Here is a 27,922-nt window from a genome sequence, read left to right as displayed (position 1 = left end):
AAGGGGACGTTCTTGCTTTGGCAGAAGTACATGGAGATTCCTTAATGAGTAAGGTCCTCGGGGTGAGCACAGGGAAGAAACAGAGTGGATGAGCCCAAATTATAACCCCGGAGTCTCTCTACTCTAGGCTGTGAGCCTCCCATCATACCCCCCACCCCAACGCCCTTATCTGTGCCTTGTACACACTCCTCAAACTCAACAAGAGGGGCACAAGCTATTGTGCAGGCTTTCGTCCTCCATCCTCTTCCCAGGTCGTGACCAAGTGGAATTTAGCCCAGGAAAGTAAGGTTGGCTTAACACTGAAAAATCAACAAAATTTGCCATAACTAAGAAAGAAAAACCATATGATCTCCCATCAGATGCGGAAAGATCGTTCAACAAAATCCAACACCTATTACTGATTATTTAAAAAAAAAACAAAAACCCCAACTTTCTGCAAACAAGGAGTAGAAGAGAACTTCCTCAAGCCTGATAAAGGGTATTTACAAGAAAAAAAAAAAAAAGATACGTCACTAACATCATTATTCATGGTGAAAGACTAAATGTTCTTCCCTAAAACCGGGAACAAGGCAAGTGTGTCCACTCCTGCAAATTCCATTTAGCACTGTACTGGAGGTTCTATCCAATGTAGTGGGGCAAAAAAAAAAAAAAAAAAAATGTGGGACACCTGGGTGGCTCAGTCGGTTAAGTGTCTGCCTTTGGCTCAGGTCATGATCCCAGGGTCCTGGGATCGAGTCCCACATGGGGCTCCCTGCTCAGCGGGAAGCCTGCTTCTCCCTCTCCTGCTCCCTCTGCTTGTGCCCTCTCTCTCTGACAAATAAATAAATAAAATATTTTTTAAAAAAAGAAATTAAAGGCATCAAAATTTGAAAAGACAAAGTAAAACTGTCTTTGTTTATATACACTATGATCACATATGTAGAAAATTCTAAAGAACCTATAAAAAACGCTACTAGAACCAAGAAGTGAGTTTGGTGAGGTTGCAGCAGATAAGGCCAAGATATAAAAATCAGTTGTGTTTCTATATACTAACGCCAAAGAATCTGAAATTAACATTTTAAATAACAATACCATTTATAATAACATCAAAAATATGAAATGATTAGGGATAAATCGGACAGAAGATGTGCAAGATATACAAACAAAACATTACTGAGAGAAATTGAAGGCCTAAAGAAATGAAGAGATGTACTTTGTTCATAGGTCAGAAGACTCAACGTTGTTCACATTGTCCCAATTGATCTGTTTGTTGAGTCTCAATGGTGTCCCGGCCTTAGTAGTTGAGAGTCCCTCGAAGACAGGGTGGGTGAGGCTGCTGGTGAGTGGGAGGGCTTGGGCAAGAGAGGGAGGGGGCACGAAGGGCCACATTTTGGTGGCTCCTCACCTGGCCATTGATCCTTCTTGTTGCCAACCACCCAGAGGACCACCTGGTCTCTGACCCGCGCTGCCCCTCCCACTGTTCTATCTAAAGGCAGACACCCGCACCTTTGCCCCTGGCCGCTGGGGAGGAGAATGTGCAACAGTCCACTGAACCTGGTTGCTCCCCACCTGGAATCTGGATTCATCAAGCTGTCAGCAGCACCTGGGCTTCTGCAGCTCGGTCTGCACCGCCTCTAGGCATGGACCCACGTGCAGGACTCCCACGCACACCCTGCTTCGAGGTTTCTGTTTTCTGTCCTCTCTGGGCTCCTGTTGTTCTATTCCACTAAGAGTCCCCACTCTTGCTGTCAAGCAGAACTATATGGTTTGCTCGCTTACCCCGCTGGTTTTTCTCACATCTGTTGCTGCTATGAATTTGGCACAAGAAAGTCAACATGGCAGGATTTGGTCAGTGCGCTGCCCTGAAACCAGAGCCTTCTCTTGGGTTTCCCCGTCCCCTGGCCAGGTCTCTATCCCCCACCAGGACCCTGCCCCAACTCCGAACACCTGGCCCTGCCACCAGGGAGCTGCCAAACCGTCTTCTTCAGAAAAGAAACTCAAGAGCCGCTTGGTCTTCTTGGTGTTCATTGGTTTTTCCCCAGTCGCCCTCAGATGTAACTTCTGGGTTCTAAGTTCAAGTCCAAAGCTCAGCATGACCCACCCCTCCAGCTGTCCTTTGCCCCAGGTAGAGCCCAGCATGGGTTTTGTGAAAATAGACTTTATTATAATAAAATGTCTTTTTAAACAAATGCCCCCACCATTCCACACCCCTGGAGACCAAGGCGGGGGGGGGGGGTTCAGTCAAACGATCTCCCACCACAGTGAAGGAAACATGCAGAGACACTCACCCGGCCACAGGGTTAGAGGGGGTAGTGAGGGTCAGGGTGGAGAGCTGTCTACCCCACTCTGAACAGGGGATGTATGAAAATAGCTGCATAAATCTGTCCTCTTCCCCAGCCCCCAGACTCCAACAGGGACCAGAGGAAAATGATGCAAAAGAGAAGTTGAATCCGATGAGCAAAATAAGGCAAACCCAACTCCTGCTATCCACCCGCTGGCCCCCGGGTCTTGGGGGTGGGGGGACACACAGGGGCCAGGAGGCCAGGCTGGCAGGGAGGGGTGGAGCACTATGGAGCGGGGTTAGGCCCGCTTTGGCATGGCCTTTCTCCTTCCTGGGCCTGTGCGGCGGAAGCGACATGGACGAGGCTGGGCCGAGGCACTGAGTATGTACATATATACAGGGTTCTGCCCCGCCTGCCCCCCGGGGAGGTGGGGCTCCAGGGAATCCAGTGCAAACTTGCCTTCAGGGGAAGGAAGACATGTCAGGAGGATAGCCAGGGCCATCAAGAGGAGGGGGGCCAAAGAAGGGACTAGCGGAGAGTGGCGGGAAACTAGGCTGAGGTGGGTGGACTAGGAGTCACTCGTCCTGGCTGGGACTGAGGTGCTCGGCCACTTTGACCAAGTTACTTCCTCATTCTGCGGCTCAGTTTCCCCTCCTACATCCAGAGGATGCAGCCTTGAGAACTAGCTCGGACCTTCACCGAGTCTCTGATTCCGGTCCCAGTGCCACAGTGTTAACTCGGAAGAACGGGCGTCCGGGGCCTTCCCCACCCAGTGATCTGGGGGCCTCAGGGTGCTGCTTCTGCCTGCGGGATGGGCCACAGCATCACTCTTTCTTCCCAGAGCCCAGTTTCCTCAGGAGCTGCTTTCCCTTGGAGAGGAGACCCCACACCTTCTCGCTCGTGCCCTGTGCCCCCCCCAGTTCAATTGTGGGGAAGTTGCCAAGGCCAGGGGCCCACGGCCAGCCTCTGGGCACTGGGGGCCCTTGTGTTGAGCTGGCCCAGTCCTGGAATATGAGAGAAAAGGCGCAAAGTCAGGGCCTGAGCCCCTGCCCCAACCTGACTCTTTCACCCTGCAGCCTCGGGTGCTTGCAGCCCTCCATGTCACAGACCATGGTCAAGAACCAGAGCCCCAGCGCCCCACCCCTGCCCCGCCCCCCCCCCCGCCCCCATCCGGAGCTCAGAGAGGCGAATGTGTGTGATGATGCTGAGGGAGCGCTGAGCTGGGAGTCAGAAGGGACAGACACAAAGTCCAATTCTGCTTCCAGAACCTGGGCAAGCCCCTCCCCTTCCCTGGGTCATCTCTGTAGGGTACTGGGCTGACAGAGCTCCGGAGTCCTTGGACCTGCCCCTTGGGATGGGTACCCCCATCGCAGCAAAGGAAGAGCAAGGACCAGGACCACTTAGAGGCAGCCCCCCGCCCCCCCACCCCCCGGGGCAGGCAGCCCTTGTACTGCCTCACAGACGGAGGAAGCATGCTCGTCCAGCCCAGCAGACGCGGTGCCCCAGCCCCTTCAGGGAGTGGACGCCGTGCCCACTCCATGAGGAGGAGATCGGGACTCTTCCTTAAATGGCCTCTGAGAGGGCTGCAGGGGGCCTGGGCCAGAGGGGCATCACTCAGGCCCCCCCACAAGCTCGGGATAGGGCTGCCCTCTTAGCATTTCTCCCTTGTGAAGCTCCTCCTAGCTCCACTGGCAACCATGAGTGGCTCCCCTTGCCCCGGGCCCAGTCAGATAGTGCTGTTAGGGGCCTAAAGGACAGGGGTGAGTAAACAGGAGAGCCACCAGGAAGCCTCCCTATCTCTACTCCCCATGCCCACATCCCTGCCGTGACCTCCTGGGCCTGGCACAGCCCAGTCGGGTCTTGGCTGGCCGACGTGTTCCCCACCCCTGCCCCCCACTCCCTTCTCAAACCCCTCCCCCTACTCGCCGCCAGAGCCTGGCAGTCTCCTGGCCAGAGGCAGGGGAGCTGGGTGCCCAGCCTGGGGCCACCCCACCCCAGGCTCTGATGATGTAGTAGGGCCTGCCCACAGAGAGGTCTGTGAGCACCTGGAGGCCTAAGCGTCTACTGCTCCCCAGCCAGGCTGGTGGCCAACCAGGGGGCCCCGGGTTCTTCCCACTCCTTCCCAGGGCTCCTTCCGTAACATCCCAGGAGGGAGGGGTTGCTGGGGAAACAACTGAAGGGGGTCTCTGAACCCCAGAGATGAACAGTTTCGTGTTATCTATGGATTTTGTTTAAGGCCCCCCCCCCCCTTTTATTCTCTCCAACAGAGAAAATTGAGAATCAGAAGTAAAATCATGCATTTGATCCCCTAACAGGTCATGATGCAGAGGACAAGGGCGGGGAGACTATTATTACTGATGGCTATATCATCCTTCAGTCACCAATAATAATCACAATATTATAATACCATAGTCATATAGTATCATAATATACTGATGAGTCATGATATGGATATCACACAATATTCTATAAGCTGCAGAGCTATAGAATATGAGAGGTCCGCTAATATGGGGCCTTATGTACTAAAATGACATGTATTCCTATAATAGCTGGCGCTGCCCGGGGTAAAGGCAAGGGAGGGGATGATCCTACACCCAGATCTGGCTCCCAGCAAGCTCTCCCTCCCCCATTCCCTGGGAGAAAGAAAAGCCAGGTTGGCTCTAGTATGCAAGACAAAGGAGCGCTATCTGATTATGGTGATGTAAGGAGCGGTGAGTCACATGAACAGAGGGGGCCAGTCCCCCACTTACATGTTGCTCTCTCTATATATATCTATCTCCATCTAGCACTGGACTCGTCTCCTCCTCGTTCTCTGAAGAACAGGGAACAAAGAGAGGAGATGGGTTATGGACGGACTCACATGCTCCCTGCCCAGTCACCAGATCACCCAGCTCACGGGAACTGGAATTCTGCCTAGCCTTTGCCTTTGGAAATATTGCACATGGGCGCGCAAGGTTTCCCACTGGGGCCTGCCCTCCTCCCCCTCTCCCTGCCCTGTGAGGCTGGAAAGTAACTCTATTCCACCCACCCCAGGGAGAAGCAGGCTCTAAGAACAAGGACCGGGGAAGCTAGGCCTTGCTGGGCAACTGGCTTTAAAAGGCACTGGGGGGCAGGGAGACCCAACAGGGTGGGAGGTTCCCTGAAACCCGGGCTATGACTAGCTAGAGGTGTGGGGGGTCCGGGGGTCCTTTTCCACAAGATCCCCTCACCTACATCAGCCCGGGGGTGTGGGCAGCTGGGTCAGAGGGGCCTGGGATCAGGGTCACAGCCATCATTCCTCTGCAGAAAGGGGCACATACTGGGAGGGAGCTGGCCCTGGCTGGGCTCTCCCTGGCAGTTCCAGGCTGGGCAGAGTGCTCACCTGGTTCATAGCCCAGCTGTTCCCCTCCCATGACACTGTCCTGGTCCCCCCACCCCACCGCTCTGGCAGGGTACTCAGCCCCAACTGCTGAGCCGGAAGCCCAGCTCCTCACTGACCTGGCTCTCAGCCTGGGGTGTCCCGGGCTCCCTGTCGCTTGCCTCAGGCCCAGGGCCCTCCAGGAAGTTGGATGGAACCAGGCCCCTCTGTCCATTGAGCTCCCCCTGGGGAGGAGATGCTGGTGAGACTGAGACCAGAAAAGAGGCCTCAGCCCCACCCCCCTTGGCCCTGGAGCCCCTGCGGGAACAGCCTGAGATAAGTATCACCGTCATGGGCAGGGACTCGGCCCATTACTCCGGGCTTCCTTCAGGAACCCTTGCTCTAGGAAGGCCCTCCCTGAAAGGGCCGGTGCGGGCGGTACGGCACCCCCCGTCCCAATGTTCTCACATAGTAGAAACCATCATCGTCCATGTCCCCGAACACAGTAATGACGTCCCCTGCCCGGAAGGGCAGCTCCGCCTGTGGAGAGCCCAAGAGGCAGGTGTCAGCCCTGGGGAGGCGCCGTCACCACCCCCCGGGCTGGGCTCTATCTGTGGGTCCTCACCTCCACGTCCATGTTGGGGGAGCTCTCCCGAGGGTTGTAGTCAAATGCAGCCACCATGGTTCGGGGAGATTTTAGGCTGGCAGAGGAGACGTGCTGGGTGTGGCCTGCAGGGCAAGGAGGAGAGGACTAGGGACTCTCTCTGGACCACCCCCCATGCCATACTGTCCTCCACACTGGAGGCCTGCTGATCCCCTATTCACCACCTCTCCACTAGTTGCAGCCCCTGGCGGGAGCCCAGACAGCCCACCCAGCCCCACCTCTTTCCCAGTATCCCCAGCACAGGACCGGTCCCTCACCTGCACAGGGTCGGGCAGGGCTTTCCGCCTCAGCTGTGGAGAGAACGTGCGAGTGAGCCCTGCCCCTCATTCCCCTCCTCATCCCAGGCTGGGGCTGGAGCAGGGCAGGCAGGATGCCCAGTCTCACACAAGGGATGCAGGAGAAAGATGTTCCAGAGCGGAGCCCAGCCCAGCCCTTTGAGTTTGGTAGTGAGCTAAGACCCAGAAAAGGTAAATGACTTGCTCCAGGCTGCGTAGAATTCACAGTCAGGTGCGTTTTGGAACAGAGGTCCCGGCAAACCCCTCCCCATCCCCATTAAAAGGAGGCTCCCCAGTGGAGGGAATGGATGTGGATGAAGGTCTGCCCTAATTCCCTCTAACTGCTCAAAACCCCGCTTGTGTCTCCCCAGAGAGCCAAACAGTGCCCCCCACCCCCAGCCATCTCTACAGGCCCCAAGGGAGAAGGGGGTCTCTCACCCACCTTTCTTGGAGCGGCGGGGCTTGGGGGGAGGCCCAGCTGTGTGGGCTGTAGAGTACACATTCCCTGATCCAGAAAGGCAAGTATATGTAAGAGAGAAACTGAGGCAGGGGAGGGGGATAGGGTAGTGACTCTGGAGTCTCCTCTTTGGGCTGTGACTGGGTTCTCATGCTCAAGTTTCTAAAGGGCATTCCTCTCCCATCCCCAAGCTCCAGCATCTATACTCCATGGCCCATCCCCTCTGCAGCAGACCCCCGGTCCACGTGGCAAGCCCCCTGCTGGGGCCACAGTGGCCTCAGTCCCTGCAAGGCCGCAGGCTCTGCCAGACTCTGCATGAATGAGGCTCCCCGGCCACCCCGGACATGTAAATTGCTCAGGAGGGGCTCAGTTGGACGCGGGGCGGTGGGAGGCAGGTAAGGGACGGCAGCAAGTCATACCTGAGCCTTCGGTGAGAACATCCGGGGACAGACAGCCATGCTGGAGCAGCTGCTGTCTCTCCGCGGGGCTGCCCACGGCCACCTCGACCACCATGTTGCAGGGGATGTAGCCCATGCGGCCGCCACCTTCGCCCCGGTAGAAGCCGTCGGCATCCTTGTCCCCAAACACCTGAAGGCAAAGACCAGTTGTCTCAGGAGGCCAGTGCAGCTCGCTCCCTGGGGCCCAGGCCCTGAGCCCCGCAGCACCCCACTCAGGATTGCAGAAGAACGCTCTCCCTTTTGTGGGCGGGGGAACGGGGAACGGGGCAAGAACCTAGAATAAGGATCGGAGGGATGAGAGAAGATGGCCCTTTCCATATGCTCATCACTCGCTGTCTGCACGTCCGTTCCCCCAGCCCACCCCAGACTAGATCTCTGTAACCTCAGAGCAGCAGCAAAGAGACTTCAACGAATATTTGGAGACTCAGAAGAAATTGTAAAGTTAAGAGCAGCGGTTATTAGCCTGTGCTGAGTGCCGGGCAGCTGACGTCCCCTGTGCGTACTGAACCTCATCCTCAACCGCCTCTGTGAGGCAGACATGACCGTTATCCCCATTTTACCAATGAGGAAACCGAGGCCCAGGGCAGTCAGTTCATCTACCCAAGGTTGCACAGCCACAAGGGGCAGAGTCGGGATTCAGCGCCACATCCTTTGGCTCTGGAGGTTGTGTTCTCACCCATGCAGGCTAGGACACCTCCAGGACAGGAAAGGAGAGAGGACGCCACCCCCCCCCCCCCGCCCCAGTAAGTCAGTCACCTTCAGGATCTGGCCCTCCCGGAAGGGGAGCTCCTCTTCCCCAGCATCAGGGTTGGGTGACATTGACACAGGGTCATAGTCAAACAGAGCCATGAAGACCCTGACGGGCAGGTCCTGGTAAAGCAGCGCTCCTTCTGGGGGGCTCCTCAAAGGGGCTGCGGAGACAGCCAGTGACCATAAGCTCTGGCCAAAGGGTCAGGTTAGGAGAGAGCCCCTCAGCCCAGCCCCGCTCCCGTCAGGGGCTCACCCAACTCGGTGGCGCACGCCCTGGGGGCCTGGGCCCCTCTCCGCGGGGGGCCCCTCCGCCCAGAGCTGTCCTGCCCTCTGGGCTCCCCGGTCTCTGCTGCCTGCAAAGAGAGGGCAACAGACAGCAGAAGTGACCCACCGTCCCCGCTGGTGGGCAGCTCAGCAGGGGCAGGCCCCCCGCAGGCGCTCCCCAGCTCTGCCCCGTTAGCATGAGCAGCACAGCAGAGCAGGGGCCCAACGTTCCTCTCCTGGAGGCTTGACCCAGTCTCGGGGAGACATCAGACACCCCCGTGGCGGGAGGAAGGCGGGAGGGGAGACCCCGGCTCCGGCCACCCTAGCGGATGAGTGCAGTAGAGGGGACTAAGGTTAGCTCTTAGAGCTGGCCGAGGAGCGTGGGAGAGGAGAGCCTCTTCTCGGCGTCAGTGTCCCGAAGATGTAACTAGCTAAGCAGAGGAAAGGCCCACAGGCAGGGGGCCGGCTGGCAGCAATTGGCGATTAGCGATCACAGAATATTGTGCATCCCAGTTCCGATCAGCAGAAGCAGCAAAGCAGTGGAATGCGGGTGGGAGGCGGCAGGGGAGGGAGCCCAGAGGCCCAGCCCCACCGCTGTGGATGGAGGCGGCAGCGTGGAATGGGAGCGGCTGGTGGGCAGCAAGCAGAGCCACCAGGCGGCAGCAGGCAGGGGGCTGCCGGGGTGGGGCGGGGGGTGGGCACGGACCCGGGAGAGTGGCTCCTTGGCTCTGCCAGTCGCACTGTGGCCTCTCCGCTCTGGCTCCCCCTTCTCCCAGGCCAAAAGGCGCGGGTAGGGGTTGGGGCCTGAATTAGCCTTCAGAGGCCCCCTGGACCTTCCTACGGGGGCCGTGCCCCAGGCCTCCCCATCTCCGAGGTAGCAGGAGCTGGTGATGCTGATGCCCCCGCTGCCTGCCTCCTGCTCATCCTCAGAATCATATTCGATGCTGATCTCCAAGCACTTGGGGGAGAGGCAGCTGGCCAGGCTAGATTCTGGGGCTCGGCCCCGGGAGCACCTCCGGGAAGGGGGCGGCCGCCCTCTCCCAGCAGCCTCTGGCACACCCTTGCTCCCCTCGCCCACAGGGGGGCTGCCCCTCTCCCGTGAGGGGCCCGGTCGTCCAGGGGCCTGGGGCCCGCCGTTGCTGAGAAGTCGGCTGCAGTGTTCACGGGGGTCTGGGGACCGCCTGCGGTTTGGGGGCTTCTCGGGGGAGCCACTTGCTCGCCTCCGGCTGCTTCCACCCACTAGTCCAGGCATGTCTTCCAGGCGGTCCCCAGCCCTGCAGGGCCCTGGAGACAAGGGACACGGGCCAGGTCCTCGAGGCTGACCACTGTCACAGCCCAGCCCCAGCGCCGCCGGCTCAGGTGGGCCGGGGTCTCGGGAAGAACAGCCTGCCCCTGGCTTCTCCTCCTCTTCCTCCTCCTCCTCCTCCTCCTCCTCCTCGTCCTCCTCGTCCTCCTCCTCCTCCTCCTCGGGGATGCTAAAAAGCTTCTTGCTGCGGAACTGCTGGAGGGGCAGCTCCAGGATCTGCTCCAAGATCTCCTCGTCGCTGTCAGCCTCACAGAAGGGGTCAGGCTGGGGCTGGGGCTGGGGGGGGGGGGGAAGGGCAGCAGGGAAGAGAGGTCCGTGGGAAGAGGACAGAGCTGTGACCTTTGTCCTCACATGAGGGCAGGGGTTGCAGGCAACCCCACAGCCCTCCCTCAGCTTCCTCCAAGAGGAAAGACCAGAGAGGGGGCTGGCCCAAAGTCCCCCAGCACGTCCAGAGCGCAGCTGGAGGAGGAACTGGGGGACACACCCAAGCAACAGGCTGCAGGGATGTTGGGGCCCTGAGGGATGGGAGCGACCGGGAGCAGACCGTGCCTGTAACGGCACAGAGGCCTCCCCAGCCCTCCCTAGAAGCTCCCAGCAGGGATCTCAGATGGCCGGGGCCCCCTCTGCCTGTGGTGGGCTGGAGCGGGAGAAGGGGCAGAAGAGAGCTCCTCATCCTCTCCTTTCCTCCCAGGAGCGCAGAGGCCAATCCTGAGCAACTTCCTATCGACTGCGTGGGACAGCGCCCAGGCCACACACCTAGAATGTTGCTGGCACTCAGTGGTGGCTGGAGCGGCTGCTGGCCGGGGGGGTGGTAAGAGGCCCCTGGAACCCAAGGTCTAGGGCCCACCAGCCCCTCCTCCCCCCATTACCTTGGCCCCATTCTCCCTGATGCTGTGGCCAACAACCTGCTTCTGGAAAGAACAAGTCCTGGAACCCAGCTCCTCTTCCTCCTCCTCCTCCTCTTCTTGAATGTCTGAGAGATCTGAGTTGCGGCCATGGTCCACAAGGGAGTTCACCAGACGGCCCCCGAGCTCTGCTGCGTCCTCCCTCTGCGAGAGGTAAGACAAAGGCGGAGAGCGGGAAGGGTCTGAGGAGGCACAGGGAGCTCTGCAAGGGTCAGCCCCAGCCAGAATGACGGGGGTCCCTTGGCAGAGGGAGAGAGGGTCATGTCCCAAATGGGAGGTGTGCATGGGGCGGGGGGCAGGGAGGTGTGGGGGGAAGAAGGATAGTAGCCAAAAGGAAAAGAGACATCTGGGAAGATGAAGCAACAAAGCAGCAGACTCGAACACAGACCAGAGCAGGAAATAAATGGAGAGGACCCCCAGATTTGGGCTGGCAGAGGCAGGGAGGCAGGCCCCAATTCTATGAGATGGCCCAGTGTGTCCCCAACCCCATACCTCAGCCCTGGGCCTCAGCCCAGACCCTGAGTCTCCTCCGCGGCAGGCCTCAGCACAGGGCACCTGCTGGGCCAGGGCTCCCTGGGTGGAGCAGGGTGCTGGGAGAGCCTCTTCCTGGGCCAGTGGCGAGGCTGCAGGGTCGGGAGCTCTGTCGCCCACGGTGGGCTCGCTGGCCCTCCCATCCTCTGAGGCACCCAGCACAGCTGCCCCAGCCTCCTCCTGGAACAGCAGGCACTGAGGAAGGGCCCAAGCCCCAGACCTTTGTCCCAGCCTCCACCTGTTCCCCCTCTCCCCCAGTGGGGTACCTGCGAGCAAGGTGCCGGGGGATCCTCGTGAGATCCTTTTGGTGTCTCTCCGGCAGGGGGACCCCCGGGGGGCTCTCGAGTTCCACGGGGGTCAGGGCGCCGGAGGGGAGAGCTGGGGTCTCCAGGCCCAGGGGAGGCCGGAGCAAGGGGTGGTCTGGCCTCGGAGCCTGGCCGTGGTGAGGGGCAGGAGACCGTGGCTGGCAGGCAGGCTGCCACCAGGGCCGGGGGGACAGGAGCTGGAATGGAGTCGGCCGACTCGCCATGGGGCGACATGGTGCGCACGGCCACCTGGCAGCACACCTGCAGCAGCCGCAGCTGGGACAGCTCCACCAGCACGCTGCCCGCCGTGGGCGAGGCCACCTCCATGATCTGCAGGGCAGAGGGAACGCAGCTGGGGCAGGGAGGCCCAGAGCGCCACGCACCAGGACGCGCGGGCAACAGTGGCGCTCAGCGTCCCGCCAGGCATCGCGCTGCAGCCTTGGCGTGGCTCGTCTCACTTAACGCCCTGGCCGCGTGGCCCCGTTGGTGGCATGCTTTTTTGAAGTGCAGTCAGCTGCTACCGAAGCCCACGCCCTCAACCAATCTGCAGGCTCCGTGGGGCCCCCAGGCGGGGGGCGGGGCACCTCTGCGCCAGGCCGGGGAGACTCGGCCTCTGAGCACGGCGAGGAGAGAGCCCCATCCTGTTCCCGGGCCACGGGGAGGCAGAGGCCCCAGGCCATACCTTCTGCCCGTCAGCATAGATGGCATAGCCTGTGACCCGGACGCCGTTGGAGGTGCCGGCAGCGTCGATTGTCACTGGAAGCCAGCTGATGATCAGGACTCCGGGCGAGGGTCCCAGCTCAATCTGCACATCCAGGGGGGCATCAGGCGGGCCTGGGGGGGGAGGGCACAAGACCCACGGACACGGGACGCTCACCTCGAGGGAGCGGCCTAGTTTGCAGCTCCCTGGGGAGCCCCCGCAGCCCGGCCTTGTGGGTGTAGGGGCAGCCCGAGGCCAAGCCTGCGTACCTGCAGGGAGTGTGGTGAACTGCAGGGTGGCGGCCCGCTGCTCCGGCCTCTCCCAGCCTGGTTCCCAGGACTCTCGAGCTGGGAGCTGAGCCTCTACTCGGGCCTGATAGAGGGTACCGGGCCGCAGGTGGCAGAAGGTGGCCCAGTAGGTGCTGGGGCGGGCAGGGGGGCACTCTTCCCCATTGAGGTAGACGGCATGGGCCAAGTTGCTATTGCCGGGCACCCAGGTGATCTCAGCAGACGTGGCCGTCAGTCGACGGACCCGCAGCTGGCTAGGTCCCACCCCGGCTCGGGGACCCAGCGCCAAGCAACAACGCAGAGGGTCGGAGCTGCCCTGGCTGGTCAGGGCCTGCACAGAAACACGGACGGGCCCGGCCCGCAGGTCCAGGTTCTCGAGCACAGCCTTGGGGGGCACCCCTGGCCCCAGGGCCTGACGCAGCTCCCCATTCACGCCGATGTGGTAGCCACGTAGCTCCACTCGCTCCGGAGGCGGCTCCCAGGCCAGCACCACACTGTGGGCCAGCTGCCTGAGGACCACCAGACTGCGGGGGTAAGGCACAGCCGGGGGCCCGCCCGGGCCCTCAGGCTGGGGGCTCAGACTGAGCTCGTCCCCTGCAGCCTCGTCCTCGGGTCTGGGCCGGCTGCGGCCCCCGCTGCTCTGGCCCCCGCTGCTGCTGCCGCCCCCACCTCCACTCAGGAAACTGAGTTCAGGGCCCGAGCTGTGGGACAGATCGGCCAGCTCCGGAGGGAGGGAGGTCAGGAGGTCATCGTCGGACACACGCTCTACAAAATTGGAAGGGACCAGGCCCCTTCGGCCATCCATGAGCTCCCCTGGCAGAGGGAGGGCAGGGAAGGGGAAGACAGAGAGGAGGTAGAGAAAAACCAGTCCAATAAATGCATTTTAGCCATGGTTAGTGCATGATCTTAAGCATTTGATTCAAATCAACATTTATCTGTGAGCACTTTTAACAGTAGGGAGTGACTGCTAATATTCACAGTGTGGTAACAGCACTGTGGTGATAGAGGACAGAGCTTCTTAAATTTGAATGTGCATCTGAATCGCCTGGAGATTTGTTAAAATGCAGATTCTAACTTAGTTAGGTCTGGGTGGGGCTGCAAGTCTGCATTTCTAACAAGCGCCTGCCAGCGTCAGAGAATGTCCGCGTTCTGAGGAGATGCGCGCAAAGTGTCATGATGGCTACAACTCGCTTTTACCTCATTTTTCTTTTTTAACCTACAGACGGAAAAAGCAAATATGACAGAATGTTAACAACTGTTGAATCGAGGTGGTGAGGATATAGGTGTTCGCTGTATCATTCTTTCATTTTTCTGTGCGTTCGAAAACTCTCACACTACGAAGGCCTGAGGAGTGGGGACAGGGGTGCCCTTCAACTTCCTTAGTGGAAGACAGGCCTCCTCGGTGGGAGAGGAAGCACCACATGGTCAGGGTGAGAGAAGGAATCTCTAGGGACAAAAGACGTAAGTGCCAGAGAAGATTCCCCTCAGGGTTCTAGAAGCGATGAGGACCCACCGCGGGCCGGGGTCTAGGAACAGGACTGGCGGTCAGTCCAGGCAGTGACCAGAGGTCGGTTCTGTTACCTGGTGCAGGTTCCCCTGAACACGTGACAACAGAGGGCTGTCCAGGAAGGAAGAAACTGGGCACACAGCATGTCCTGTCACAGCTAATTTGGGAGAAGGGAGTGGGTTCCCAGGGAACAGACGAGCTGGCGGCCACTGTGCCTTATTAGGAGGAAGGGGGAGCAGAGCCCGGGGCTTAAGGAAGGGGGTGTGGAGGAGGAAGACGGGTCTGAGCAGCAGGAGGGCCGGCAAGTTTCCCCAGTACCCTCGCTCTCCGCTTATGCCAGGAGGGGGAGAAAGTAAGGAAACTTGAAGAAACAATGGTGACTTCCAATAACTTCGATACTATAAGCGCTTGGAGTGGGTCGACTGGTGACCTCCCCAAAATATGTCCACATCCTAATCCCTGGCTCCTGTGGCTGTGGCCTTATTTGGAAAACGCATCTTTGCAGATGTAATTAAGTTCAGGAGCTTGAGATGAGATCGTTCTGGATTATATGGATGGGTCCTAAATCAAATGACAAGTGTCCTTACAGGAGTGACACAGAAGCAAGACACTGAGAGAAGGGGAGGCGGCAATGGAACTACAGAGGCAGAGACCAGAGTGACGTGGTCACAAGCCACAGGACACCTGGAATCACGTGAAGCTGGAAGGGACAGGGGATGGAGTCTCCCTGACGGCCTCCAGACGGAGCGTGGCCCTGCCAACACCTTGATTTCAAACGCCTGGCCTCCAGGGATGTGAGAGATTGCATTTCCGTTGTTTTAAGCCAGCCAGTCAGTACTTTGGTTGGGCAGCCCGAGGACATCAGTATAAGCACGGACGCTAAGGAATGGGACAGGGAAGGTAGGAGCCTTTGCACCAAGTGGATCCACCGCCCAGAAAGGCTGGCGCTGGAGCCCCCACCAGAGCCAGGTCCACGTTCCCGAAGTTGGAACCGCGGACAGTGGTCCAGGCAGCACGAGACGTAGACGAAGCCATCACGTAGCTAAGTCTGACGGGGGGACAGGGCATCCTGGGCCCAGTTGTCTCCAGGCCTTTAAGTCTATCCCAGATCAGATAGTTCAAATTCTAATAATTTGTGGTTAGTTACTATTTGTGTTTTGGCTGCCCACCCCTCCTCCAAGAAAAGGTGTGGGATCTGGGTTTTTTTTCATTTAAAAAGTAGTTTTTCTGGAAAATATTTAATCCCCCTTCTGTTATGCACATCTCCGGGGAGTTTAGCTGTTCACCATCACTCACGGCAGCTACTCAAAGACCAGCCGCCGGGCCCGGGGAAGGCATGCGGAGCGGGCTCGAAGACCCAGCCTTCCAAACCCCAAGCTTTGGGCCTTACGGATTCAGACCTGACTTCTTTGCTAAATCTCCGTCCGTGGTTATGGTCCTCACCCTGCCCTGCCTGCACCACAAGCCAGTCTCGGCACAGCGTCGTTCTCCCTACCGTGTGGCCAGGGCCACCTGGGGAGTCTCCCGAGACCGTGTCTTGGGCAGGCCCTGCCCTGTTGCCTGGTCTCAGTCATGGGGCAGCCACTCCGTTGCCTGAGCTCCCCATGGGCCCTGGAGATCTGCCCTGAAGCCCACGCCCTGCCCGGGCCCAGACACCTGCTGACTACTTCCTAACCCCCTTTCCCGGGCTCCGGACCCTGATTCCTCCTCCCCACACCCGACTGGAGTCCAGCGTCAGATCTACGCCACACGCCCGACGTTGATGTCACTAGACTTAAGCACCGTCCTGCCCTGTCCGGCAGCACAGAAGCAAATTTAGCCCAAATTCCCTGTGACGCCATCCGTCGTCTGGGCTGTCGTAGGCCCTGTCCTGCCCTGCTTGCAGCAGACCTGTGGTCAGACCAGCTGCCCCCTGTCTTAGGTCCCTACCCCACGGGCTGTTTTAGCGGAGTCAGAAAAGTTCTAGCGGGCTGAGCCGGCTGGGGAGAGGGTCTGGGGGGTGGAGGTCTTTGGGAAGAGGAACTTCAAAGCAGGGGGATGGACAGAACAACGCTGCTACCCTCCTACCTTCAAAAAAGCCATCCTCATCCATGCTGCCATAGACGTAGATGTACTCGCCAGCAGTAAGAGGAAGCTCCGCCTCTGGGTTCTCATTGGGGCCCTCGAACGGGTTGTAGCTGTTGAAGGAGGTGTGGAGGAGGAAGAGCACGGTGACCTACATCCTGCCTCCATGTCCCGTCTCCTCTCCCCCACTGTACTAGGCCTTTATGGACACTTGGTGGCCCACCATTAGCCAAGTAGAGCACTCACTGCGCCCACCCGGCCCAGCTAGGCCGAGAGGACATGTCCAACTAGGATCCCTGTACCACTGCCGCCCCCTCCAGAGGCCTCTGTCTTCTTCACCTGGTCCTTGCCTCCCGTACACCCGAAACCCTAGGGAAACGGGGAGCAGGGGCAGGTGCCCACCTATAGCGTGCTAGGAAGACCTGGATCCTGGCTCCTCCCCGGCTGCCCTCGGGTGCCGCTGGGAGCAGGGAGACACTGTCTGCCTCCAGCTCTTCCACCTCACTGGCCGTGTCCACCTGTGGGCAAACAGAAGGGGCCAGTGCTCTTCGGGACCCAGGGCCAATGGCAAAGCAGGCAGGTTTCCAGGATGAGCCAGAGGACCCACTGCTTGGAGAAGGGAGAGAGAGCACCTGCTGGACAAGGCCAGCAGCAATGATCCCCGATGTTTCCTAAATCAGCACCCGAGCCCGCAGGTCCTGGCAGAGCCCCGCTGCCCTAGCAAAGGGGAGTGAGGACAACCTGGATCCCTCCTGAGCCAGGGCCTCCGCTGCACCCGCCCAGTAAGACCGCTTTCCCCATCAGAGAAGAAGCCAACAAACACTGGTGTGCGGGGGGTGACCAATGGCAGTTTGTCTCCTTAAGGGAAAAATGCAGCAAAGCACTCCAACTGGGAAGAGCTGGAGGCAAGGAGGCAGAGACTAGAGAAGTCCCTGCAAGGAGGGTCCGGAACGGGGAGACCCGGCGGCCCCTCCAATCACAGCGCCAAAGCCTGCACCGTCATTCTAGCCCACGAGAGGGCAGTAGAGGCCGGGGCCGGGTTCTACCGCTTTCCACAACCTTTGACAGCAGCGCTGCTTCTGACCTGCCATGCCCCCCATTTCTGGGGTTTGGGGTTTGCCCCTCCCAGAGAGGAGGGACAAGGTGATCAAGCACTTGGTAATGAAAATAGCTGCCGCACGTTAAGCATCTACTGTGTGCCCTGCAGTGCTCTTCCTTCTATTTTCTCATGTAATCCTCAGGACAACATTACAAGGCAGGTTTTATTAGCTCCAAAATCCAGACAACGAAACCAAAGCCCAGAAAAGGTCAGAGACTCGCCTAAGACAGAGCTGGGATGTGAATCCCACAACCTGCATCCTTTCCCACACAACCACCTGCTTCTGCTACAGACACTCGCATGAACAGTCTCATTATACGGATCCTGGCGCCAATGCGTCTCTCTCCATCCAGCTCGGGACTCTGGGGCCTCTGTGAGCCCCAGAGGGGTGGGGCTGGGCAGCCCCAAAGTAGAGCGCTGGAACCCTGGGGGGCAGGGCAGGCTCCACCTGAGCTCCTTGCCCATCAAGAAATCCACAGGTCCTTCTCTCCCAGGGCCTGGCTCCACTTCCCAACTTGCGACCCCACGTGGCCAGCAGCCACCCAACTCCTGGGGACCCCAGAGGAGGATAGGGCCACCCACCGCCCCATTCCCCAGACCCCTCCCCAGCACTGACCTCAGGCGTGGGGCATGACTTGGGGCTGTTGTGGATGGATTCAGAGCGAGAGGAGTTGGAGAGGGACTCTGCCTTCTTGGCCGTCCTTCGAGGGACCCCGGTAACAGTGGCAGGGGCAGGCTCAGAAGACTTTGGGGTACAGCGCCCAGGGGAGCCCGGAGGGAGATCAAGGTCTAAAGAGAAGATGGCATGTGGGGTCTGTGGCCTGAGGAGGGACTAGGGAGCAAGGATGGGGCCGCTCGATAGGGAGGTCAGGCCCTCCATAGCCACTTCTAAGAGGGAAATATTTGAGGGAAACTTACTACATAGAGGTGGAGGTGATTTACCTATATTATTTCACATGATCCTCAGAGCAGCTCATTGAGGTGCACTGAATTTTTCCCGTCTTAGAGCTTAGGAAACCAGAGCCCACAGAGGTTTAGCAGCAGGCTCAAAATCACGTGGGCTGGTAAGTGAGAGATCTGACTGATGCCTGGCCCAGCTCTTCACAAGCCCATCCTGTCAGCTGCTGGGTCCTAGGGCCCAGCGCCTAGCCATGACCACACAGTCTTGCTGGAGGAGAGGAGCAGTGGCCGAGACGCCTGGCCAGACTCCAGGAGAGCCACTCCTGTGAGCTCATTTCTCCCCTGCCAGAGCCTCGTTCCAGTCAGGCCTGGCTCTAACTTGCTGTGTGACTTCGGGTGAGCTGCTAGCCTTCTCTGACTCGGAACGCTCTGCTCTATACAAAAGCTCCAGGCCTGGGGATTCCAGACTAATGTCACTGGGGTCCACCTTACCTTTGGGGCCGGATCCCCGGCAGGGCTGGGGAGTAGAGCAGCAGCAGGGGGGTGGGGGGTGCTCCCCAAGGGTACTGTAGCCCAGGGCAGAGGTGAGTAGATCCAAGGGGCCAGGGTGCAGGCGGAAGGCCTGGAGCTCCTGTGCCAGGAGGCTGAAGCGCTCTGTTTGGGTGCGGCACTGCTCCTCCAGCTCTCGAACCCGGACCTGGGCCAAGACCTCCTCTAAGCCACCAGGCCCTGCAAAGCTGCCTGGTCCCATCCTGTGCCATGTCCACACGGGAGGAGCCCAGAGCAGGCCTCAGCTCATATCTGCCCAGCCCTAGGCCCAGGCACCAGCCCTCAGCCTCGCTGCCCCGCTGCCTTAATAGTGTCTGAGCGGGGGGTGAAGTACCAGGCCTGTGGGGGGCCCGCCTCCCACTCAGCACACCCTCACAGCCCAGGCGGTGGCACTTCCTGCTTCCAGCTGCTTCTAGGCCAAAAGGAATGGCGCCCACTCCCAGCTCCACTTCCGGTCCCTCCTCAGGAGTCTCCTCGGCTCTGCTGCTTGTCACCCTCCCACAGTCAGTGACCCAAATCCCTACCCTCAAGAGAGATCCCACACGGGAGCTAGGGACATCTTTGTGGCAGGAAGGAGCCAACGCTCAAAGAATTTTTTCTCAGGTTTCCGGAGAGTCCCAACATTTGGGGCCTCTCCCCTGGCCAAGATCAAGAGGATCCTGGGTTAGACTGGTGATGAACTTCCTCATGGTCTGAGTGGCTAGGTTTTAGAGGAGGGACGGCCCCGTGTCTGCCAGGCACTGTGGCAGGTCTGGGTCGAGGAGGTGGCCCACATGTCCTGCAGGAATCCCAGCCCATCTACACGTTCTTGGGTCTCTGCTACCAGTCACACCCTCCTCTGTTGGACATGAGAGCTGGGGCCACTTGGACCTGAGGAAGGAGACGCAGCTCAGCCAGCCTGGAGAGGTGTAGGGGAGGGGACAGCCCAGGGAGGTGGGGGGCGGGGGCGGGGGGCTGTACCTGCATGGAATCCAGGGTCGACTGTGGCAGGAAAGGAAAGCACAGAGGACAGGTTAGAACCGCTCACCCTGCAGGTCATTGCACAGAAAGGGAGGGAGGGAGAAAGGGCCCAAGTGGACACTACCTGGTCGGCTCCCTGGACTGACTGGGCAGTTCCTAAACGGAAGGATATTTCAGGGTGAAGGCAGCCTCTGGGGGTGGGTGGCAGTGGGGGAGACCGCTGCCACCAGACCCAGGAGCCCCTGCCCAGTGGTGCCCTTGCCTGAGAAGTAGGCCAATGGCGGAGGGGATTCCCTAGGCTCTGGAGCATTTAAAGGCCCTTCCTGCAAGCCCACACCCCCCACACCCACAGAGTCCATTCCAGCTCTCTCTGCACTTCCCTGCCTTCCCCCCCAAACTGGTGCTGCCGCTGGTCACCTGCAGGGACCCTACCTCCAGCAGCTGCACGGCCCCTTCATGTTCCCTCTTGGCTTCTGCCTGGGCCTACAGGGAAGAGGAGGCAAAATGTTGGAGGCGAAGGATGAGGACCAGGGGAGGGGATAAAGGGAGACGGATAGAGGAGGGGCAGCAGGGGCAAAGGGAGGGAAGAAAGAGGGGAAGGCAGGGAGAAGAAGAGGAAAGGGGAGCTGGGAAGGGGGAGGCTGAGGGTTCTCCTCCCCGCCCTCCCAAATTCCCACCCCAGAACCATACCTCAGGTCGGAAGGTCGTGGTACCAAGGAGAAGCAGGGCTGATACTGCTTCTCTCTTTCTGGGACATCCACCCTCTGGGTTTCCCTCCTACCTCTTGGGACGCTCCTTCTCAGCCTCCTTCACCTGCTCCCTGCCTTTTATCTTTTTTAAATGTTAGGGTGTCGTAGGGCACAGGGCTGGGCCCACTTTACACTCTTCACTCTCTCCCAAGGGGTCCCATCTAGTCACATGACTGGACACACTGATGACTCCGAAATCTCCATGATCAACTTCCCCATGATTCCAGACCCGCAGATCCAACTGTCTATGGACATGTCCACTTGTATGTTTAACACACAACCCAAACTTAGCCAAAATCGAACTCAGGACTCGGGACTCCCTAACTCTCACGTCTGTTGCCCCTTCATCTTTCACCTCCTCAGGGCTGTCCCTCAGGGTGGACTGAAAGGAGCAGAAGCTCTACTAGAATCCTATGGAGCCTTGTCAATTCTGTCTCCAAAATATATTTCAAATCTTCCCCCTTTCCACCTGCCCTGCCTGCACCCTGGTTCAGATGGACATCATCTCCTGCAGCAGCCCCAACACCTGACCGACCACCTGCCTCCTCGCCCACCCCCCCAACCCCTCACTCCATAGTGCTGCTCAAGCGATCTTCTAAAATGACGAATCAGATCATGCTATCTCCCCGCTTGGGACCTTCCAACAGCTCAGAGAACAAAATATCCAAATTCTTCTTTAAGGCCTGACAAGATCTGGCTCTTGCCTAATTCCTGTGGTTGTATTCTAGCCACATTGGTCTGGATCCCACACTCTTTCCTGCCACAGGGCATTTGCACTTAGATTTTCCCACCTGGAGCGCTCTTCAGCGGGCTCCTTCTCACCCTTAAGGTATTAGAGGCCTTCCCTACCGGCCTCTCTAAAGTGGCCCCTGGCCCCATCCCAGTCATTCTGTCACATCACCCTGTTCACGTCCCCCGCTGGGCCCATCAGTGACCAGGGTCGTCTCACTCGAGCATCTGCTTATTTGCTGATTGGTCTGGGACCCGTTCTTTCCCCACCACTGTCCCCCAGTGCCTGGCACAGAACCTGGTACTCAGCGGGTGCTCAGGAAAAGCTCACGGGGCGAGTGGCTGACAGAGGGCTCCGGCGGCCTACCACCCTTCCCTCCCCCGGCCCCCACCTGCTGCAGCCTCCGGACCTCCTCCTGCTTCTCCTGCAGGCTGAGCCGGGCCTGCTCATGCTCCACCTCCAGCTGCTGCCTCCGCTGGGCCACCTCCCGCATGTGCTAAAACACAAGACCCCGGGTCAAGGCCAGGGCCCCCCCCCCACCGTTTCTGTAGCTCTAAGGTGAGCGAGCCTCAGACCCTATGGGTTCCAGATACCCTCTGTTAAAAAGGAAACCGAGGCCAGAGAAGCACAGGGCTTGGCGGCGCCGGGACTGGACCTCAGACCTCAGTGCCCCACATAGGACACATTCTCCCACTTTCTCCTTGTGCCAGGGACCAAGACCCTCCCGCCACGCCCATAGTCTCCTCACCTTCAGCACCTGCTCCAGGCTCTCCAGCTTGCTCTGCAGGCCCTGGCTCTTGCGAAGGGCCGAGTCCCTCTCCTGCGTCACCCCCAGGAGCTGGCCCCTCAGCTCTGCATTCTCCCACTCCACCTGGACAGGGGGGAGGGGCAGGGAGCTAGGTGTGTCCGCCTCGTCCCCGCAGCTCCCTGGCCAGGGGAGCAGTACCCTCACACTCTAGCCCAGTGCAGGGGGTGGAGAAGACAGCCCCGTGCCCAGGGCCCAGGGCTCCAGCAGAAGCCCAGGCCCCACAGCACATGCACAGAGTGGCTACCTGCTCCTTTTCTGTGGCTCTCCCACTGAGCCGAGAGTTCTCCTCCACGAGGCGGGCATTCTCATTCTGGGCTTCTCTCAGCTGCAGTTCCTGAGAAACCAGGGGAGCTCTGGGGAGGGGGCCCAGCACCCACACGCCTCCTCTCCCCACACAGAGGACCTGGCCCTCCCAGACAAGGCCTTCCTCCCCCCACCTGGACCCTGTGCCAGGCAGGGCAGGAGAGCCCCGAAGGATAGGAGGGGTGAGAGCAGAGCTGAGAGGGAGCCCACCACCTGGCTGGCCCTGGGGAGACCCTGGGGAGCTCACCAGCTCTTCACATCGCCTCTGCTTTTTCCGGGCTTCCTGTTCCAGGCTCTCGCATTTCTTTCGCTTCTTGCTGAGCTCTGACTCCTGTGGGGTTAGAACCAAGGGCTCCTCATGTGGGAAGGCACACCTGCCCACAGCTGGCCGCCTCCAGCCCTTGACCTGGGACTTACCAGCTGCCGCACTCTCTGCTGCCTCTCGGGCTCCCCTAGGACCACGGGTGGGTTCTCCACATCCTCCTGGGCCGTGGCCTGGAAATGCCCAGGGATGGGGGCTGGCACCTGAGAATAGGGCCCCCGGGGCAGCCTGCCCCCCTGCCCGGCCTGTCTGTGGCAGGCTCCCACCCCATCTCACAGTCAGCAAAGCCATCCCTGCCCAAGAAGGGAGGGAGGGAGGGAGGGAGGGGGCCTGCTGCCTGCACACATCTCCCGCTGATGTGGAAGCGCAGAGGCGGCACCCCTGTGTCCTCCAGACATACTGCTGTGAGATCCTGAGACCCATGAGTGCCCTGGGAGATATGTCCCTTATCCAGGCCAAAGCTTTCCCTTTTTAGCTTCCAACAGCAGCCCTGCTCTGCACTCAATAACCGTCCTGGGTGTCCTTCAGTGACTGGCAGAGAGCTAGGAGACCGCCTGGGCCCCCGGGGATGTGGTGCTCCCAGAGCTCGGAATTCTGGATCATCCACGCCGGGGCTTTGCCTAGAGCACTGGCAAGCCTGGCCAGACCCTCGTCCTAGCTTCCCGCAAGCCCACCCTGTCGCACTTGAGATTTATCTATGCAAACTCCAGGGGAGGGCAGCTCTTGATGGGAGGTGCATCTCCCTCCCTGGGCCAGGCAGAGGGGCAAAATCTGAGTGAGGAGCACCCCACGCACGGAGGCCTTGGTCGCTATGGAGCCCCTTCTCCCACCCCTCTTCCCAGAAGGAGGTGAACCCAGGGGCCGCCCAAGTAGAGAGGATGGAGAGGAGCCAGACCTCTAAGCTCTGCGGGTCCGGAGTAGGGTCCCAAGCTCTCGCGACAGCGGCTGCCTAAGCCCAGCGCCCAGCGAGGGTCGCCCGTACCTGGAGCCGAGGCGGACGCACCGCCGCCCCCGGGGGGCCGGGGCCGGGCCTGGCGGGCCAGGCGGGCGCTGAAGGGGGCGTCCCCGCGCTAGGGCGGCGGCGGGAGGCGGCGGCGCGGGCTGGGCCCCGGGCGGCTGCCAGGGCAACCGGGGATTTGCGGCCGGGCCGTACCACTGGCGGCGCGGCAGGGGCGGCGGGGCGCAGGCCTGCGGAGGGCGCACCCCGAACGGCCGGGGTCGGCGCGGCGCAGGTACGGCTGGCCCTCCCCTCCGGGCTCGGGGAAGCGCCCGGGCCCTCGGAGAGCGCACGCCACCGGCGGGTCTTCGGGGCTCTGAGCGTCGTGTAGGGGGAGATCGCGGAGCCGCCCCCACCCCCAGACGCCCACACGCCTGCCCCCGCGCCGGAGCTCACCTCTCCCGGGGCCCCGGGGGCGGGCGCCCCTACTCTGGCCGGGGCCGCGGGGCCCGGGGGCCGGGGCGGCGCCGACGGCTCCTGCTGGTTGCGCAGGGCGATCTGCCTCTGCAGCCGCAGCACCTCCCGCTGGGACTCGCGCAGCAGCCGGTCGAAGTCCCGCACGTGGAGCCACTGGGGGCCCTCCTGGGGTTGGGGGGACAGGGAGGAGGGGAGTCAGGCCTAGCCCCGGCCCGCCCCACACCGTGCCCGGCAGAGCCCGCCCTCCACCTTGCTAGAGGGGCTCCGACGCGCGGGAACGTGCAGACCCTCCCCTGCACCCATGCTTGGTCCTAGGTGCACGCGGATGCGGCCACATGCTTCCGCGAGCCCGTGTGCGGTCACGGTGACTCATTTACTGGGCACTCACGGTGTGCCCGGCACTGTGCTAAGTGCCTTGTGAACATCGCTTCACACAAGTGTGAGGTATGTGTGGATTCATCCAGCCAGACCCGCTGGCATACAGCCCGAAGCCTGGAGCACAGAAATTCCCAGGTCTGAGACTCGTGGCCCCGCCCCCTTCAGTTCAGGCTCCTTCTCCCAGCTCACACCTGGGCCGTTGCCAGGGGAACCTACTCCCCAGCAGCTTCCACCTTCCCGCTTCATTTGCATCTCATCAACATCTCGTCCACATCCCACAAGCCAGGCAGGCGGCCCCCCGTGTAGGGCTGATCAGGAAGGGGTGACCAGGGCCTCGCACCTTGCCAGCCAGAGTGAGCCTGGCCTGCAGCTCCCTGCACTCCCGCTGCAAGGCAGCGATCTGCTTGTCCTTAGCGAGCAGGGCGCTGGCTGTCTCATTGAGGTCCCGGGCTCGCTGATGGGCCAGGGCCTTCCGGCACAGCTCCAAGCTGGCCCCAGGTCGGGGCACAGGGGCGCTCACCTGGCCAGAGGAGGGGTAAGGCCAACGATCATCTGAGGGCTGGGGCACTTCTCCCACTCCTCAGCCCCTCTCAACGGAGGGGTTAGGATGAAAACCTGGAAGTTTTGCCTCCTGCTTCCAACCCGTATTGGGGGCTTTAGGGGACCACTAGCCTCACTTGACTCCATCCCCGCAAATCCTCAGACAGGACTGAGGGGGTTAACTCCACATCCTAGTTTAGGCCCAAAGGATGCTGCAAATTCAGGGCTGCCTCTGTCGTGGGTCTTCATCCCTGCCCCCACCAGCTCTGCACCCAGAGATGAGCTCAGCGGGAGGCGGCAGCCAGCACCAGCACGTGGTAATCCAGAAACCTGCTCCCTGCCTGTTCAGGAACTCCCCGCCCAGCCCTGCCCTCCCTCCGGTAACTCCAGAAACCCTAGGCCTCCTAGCCCAGCCGGCATTTGCCCTGCCTAGCCCTTGGCCCCTGGCTTCCCGCTCCCCTGGGTGCTAGGAGTCCACGCCTCCTCAGCCCCACTCCCTCGGACCCGTCCTGGCTCCCCTCTCTCCCTGGTCACCCCGCCTCCATCCGGCAGCCTCCCGTCCTCACCACCTTCAGGTTAGTCTCCTGCAGCTTCCGGGCCCTCTCCTCCAGGCGCTTGGCAATGACCGCCAGCTGGGCATTCTTCCGCTTCAGCCTCCGCACCTTCTCCTCTGTCTCAGGGAAGCTGCTCTTCCTCTGACAAGGGGTCAGCCAGAATTGGGGCATGTGGGGAGCGCCCCACGGACCCAATCCTAACCGTCCAGGACGTGGGTTAGAGCCCTGGGCTCACAGTGGGGTCCTTGGCAACTCTAGATAGGGGTTCACCCTCTCTGGGTCTTGGGGTCATATCACCTCCATGTAGCCCCCACTTGGAGGCATAGTTTATGGGATGAGGAGGACGCTGAGGCAGAGGGCTGGGGTGTCTGAGTCTGCTTTCCCCCAGCTCCAACCGGGACACGGGACTTGCTTTCCAAGCCTCACCAGCATCTGATTTTCCTCCTTAAGCATGGCACAGCGCTGCTGCAGCTCCCCCAGGGCCCTCAGCAGCTCCGGATTGGGCCTGTCCCCGCAGCCCATGTTCAGCTTGCCCTGGCATGGCAAAGGACAGGGTGCAGCACCTCAGGAACACACCCTCCCTAGTCAAAGCCCCCCATATGGAAGCAGCCTGCCCGCCAACAGTCTAGGGAGACATGGAGACGAGAAGGTTCTCCCCCATGTCCCAGGCCTTCCAAGATGAGCATAGGAGGCCCAGAAGGGGCCCACACTGGCCTCCCCCAGTCCTGGGACCGACCCTCTCTGCTAGTCCCCAATTCTGTCCGTCTCTGCCCATCTCTTCCTGGGAAATGCCAGCCAGAGCTCCCAGCCCCACCCCTCCAGGCTCCTTATGGGCCCTGTGTCCCCTTCCTTCCCCCAAAGCCCTGGTCCTTCCATCTTCTATAGGAGGCTGCTCACATCTACCCCAAACCTTGTCCTACATGGCTCAGCCCAGCACTGAGCCCCCTCCTCTGAACTCTGATTCCATCACACACCTCCACAACCCCCACCACCCCCACCCCCCGGATCCTCCAGCACCCAAGGACAGAGACTCTCGGAGGAGGAGACACAGACAGACAGACCATCAGAGAGAGACACACAGAGGGAAGGGGTAGGGGCAGGGCCAGATGTAGCAGGCAGGCAGAGAGTCAGAAGGCCAGACATACGGCAAAAAATGGAGCCCCTGAGATTCCTGCCCAGAGAGGGCATGGCACACAGTCACAGAGAAGGAGCCCCAGACAGAGACAGGCGAGGAGAAGAGACGCGGGCCGTGGGGTTGCATATCGTGCCCAGGCTGGAGGGCATCATGAGAGCCCCCCCCCCCCCCACGTAGACCCCAGCTCCCTTACCTTAGGGAGAGCCTCCACCTCCTCGTCCTCCAGCCTCGGGCAGCTGGGTCTGGAGCTCGCTGCTTGGTGCCTCAGGCCGGGCAGCCCAGTTTTGGTTCCTTCGGCGTCAATGCCCCCCATAGCCCCGGGGCTCTGGGCTCCCTCAGGCTCAGAGCTCTCCTCGGGCCTCAGCCCTCCACCCTGCAGAGCTGCCGGAGTATCAGCTATGCTTGGGCTTGCGCCTCCAGGTTTGCGCCCCTGGCCCGGAGTCCAGCTCTGCCAGGCGGGCAGGGCCCATGGCTCCATGGCTCTGGGGTCCCCCAGCCGTGGGAGGGGTGTCAGTTGCTCCATGATACTGCCAAGGGGCCCCAGGACCCGGGCCGGGGGACATGACCCAGCCAAGCGGAGGGGCTGGCGAGGGTCATGCCGGGCCAGACCCTCTCCTCTCTGAGCTCTTGGCTTCACCGAGGCTCCATCCGAGGTTGGCCCTTCTTCCTCACCCACAAAGGAGGCTGCAGGAGTCGGAGCTGTCAGAGCCGAAGCTGGGGGTATGCGAGCTATGTTTGCTCGTGGCTGTGTGTGTGCGCGGGTGTGTGGACGCGCGAGGGTGTCCCCGCGGGGGCAGGGCGGATGGCAGAGGCCACCACCAGTAGCGCCCGGGTGAGGGTCGGCGTGTGTCTCCAGCTCCGCGCGTCCCAAGCAGCGCTGCCTTGTGTGTGTTTGGAGGACGGATGCCCCCACTCGTGTGTGTTGGGGGTAGTGGTTCTGCGTGTCACTGTGCCTGTCTCGGAGTTACCGGTTGTTTCCCTGCGTGTGGGGGTGTCCGTGCTGCAGGGCTGTGGCAGCGTGTGATGCTGTCACTGGTTGTAGCCGAGCCGCTCAGCGTTGTGCAGCTGTGTGCATCGGTGTCATTGTATGTCCGTCAGCGTCTGCGAGTCTGGCCATCCATCACGACCCTCAGCCTGGCTGGGGTGTGCAGGAGCTGCTGGGGGTGATCGTCTACCGTCCGCTGGGGTCCTTTATCTCCTGCCCCCTCTCTGCTGCTGCTTGCTGCTTTCCCGCTCGCCGGGCGGTCGGCTGGTCCTAAGGAGGCCTGGGTCGGTGGGCCGCTTGCCTCATAGTCTCTGTCCCTGCTGGCCTCAGCTCTGGGGACTGCAGGGGTCCCCTACGGTCCAGGAGCCCCGAGATGGTGGGCGCAGAGGAGGGCTGAGCCTCAGAATGGGGGGGGGGTGCGAGCA

The 27,922-nt window shown here is 60.6% G+C and overlaps 1 protein-coding gene across 4 annotated transcripts; it reads right to left on the bottom strand.

Annotated features, from left to right (window-relative positions):
• Positions 1 to 2,117: 2,117 nt before the first annotated feature.
• TSPOAP1 (TSPO associated protein 1) lies at positions 2,118 to 27,922 on the bottom strand. Of its 4 annotated transcripts, none has more exons than XM_036088817.2 (32): positions 26,706 to 27,922; positions 25,804 to 25,911; positions 25,390 to 25,518; positions 24,624 to 24,803; positions 23,885 to 24,070; positions 22,587 to 22,664; positions 22,417 to 22,500; positions 22,111 to 22,200; positions 21,807 to 21,929; positions 21,450 to 21,554; positions 20,012 to 20,062; positions 19,580 to 19,600; positions 18,563 to 18,767; positions 17,787 to 17,959; positions 16,474 to 16,703; positions 16,075 to 16,184; positions 12,483 to 13,313; positions 12,196 to 12,347; positions 11,475 to 11,843; positions 11,170 to 11,388; positions 10,642 to 10,821; positions 9,173 to 10,048; positions 8,456 to 8,555; positions 8,209 to 8,363; positions 7,414 to 7,582; positions 6,980 to 7,042; positions 6,520 to 6,552; positions 6,224 to 6,327; positions 6,067 to 6,138; positions 5,739 to 5,843; positions 5,012 to 5,073; positions 2,118 to 3,265 (listed from the first exon to the last, which is right to left on the bottom strand). In XM_036088817.2, exons 1-31 carry the CDS (start codon positions 27,033 to 27,035, stop codon positions 5,044 to 5,046), a joined length of 5,661 nt encoding a protein of 1,886 aa, XP_035944710.2. In that variant the 5' UTR covers positions 27,036 to 27,922; the 3' UTR covers positions 2,118 to 3,265; positions 5,012 to 5,043. The 4 variants fall into 4 exon arrangements, with proteins under 4 accessions (XP_035944710.2, XP_035946121.2, XP_035946817.2 ...); XM_036090228.2 differs by having other exon boundaries at positions 10,678 to 10,821; XM_036090924.2 differs by having other exon boundaries at positions 16,474 to 16,589.

Source organism: Halichoerus grypus, chromosome 2, assembly GCF_964656455.1.
Source record: "Halichoerus grypus chromosome 2, mHalGry1.hap1.1, whole genome shotgun sequence".
NCBI lineage: Eukaryota > Metazoa > Chordata > Mammalia > Carnivora > Phocidae > Halichoerus > Halichoerus grypus.
This window is presented reverse-complemented; position numbering and strand designations above follow the sequence as displayed.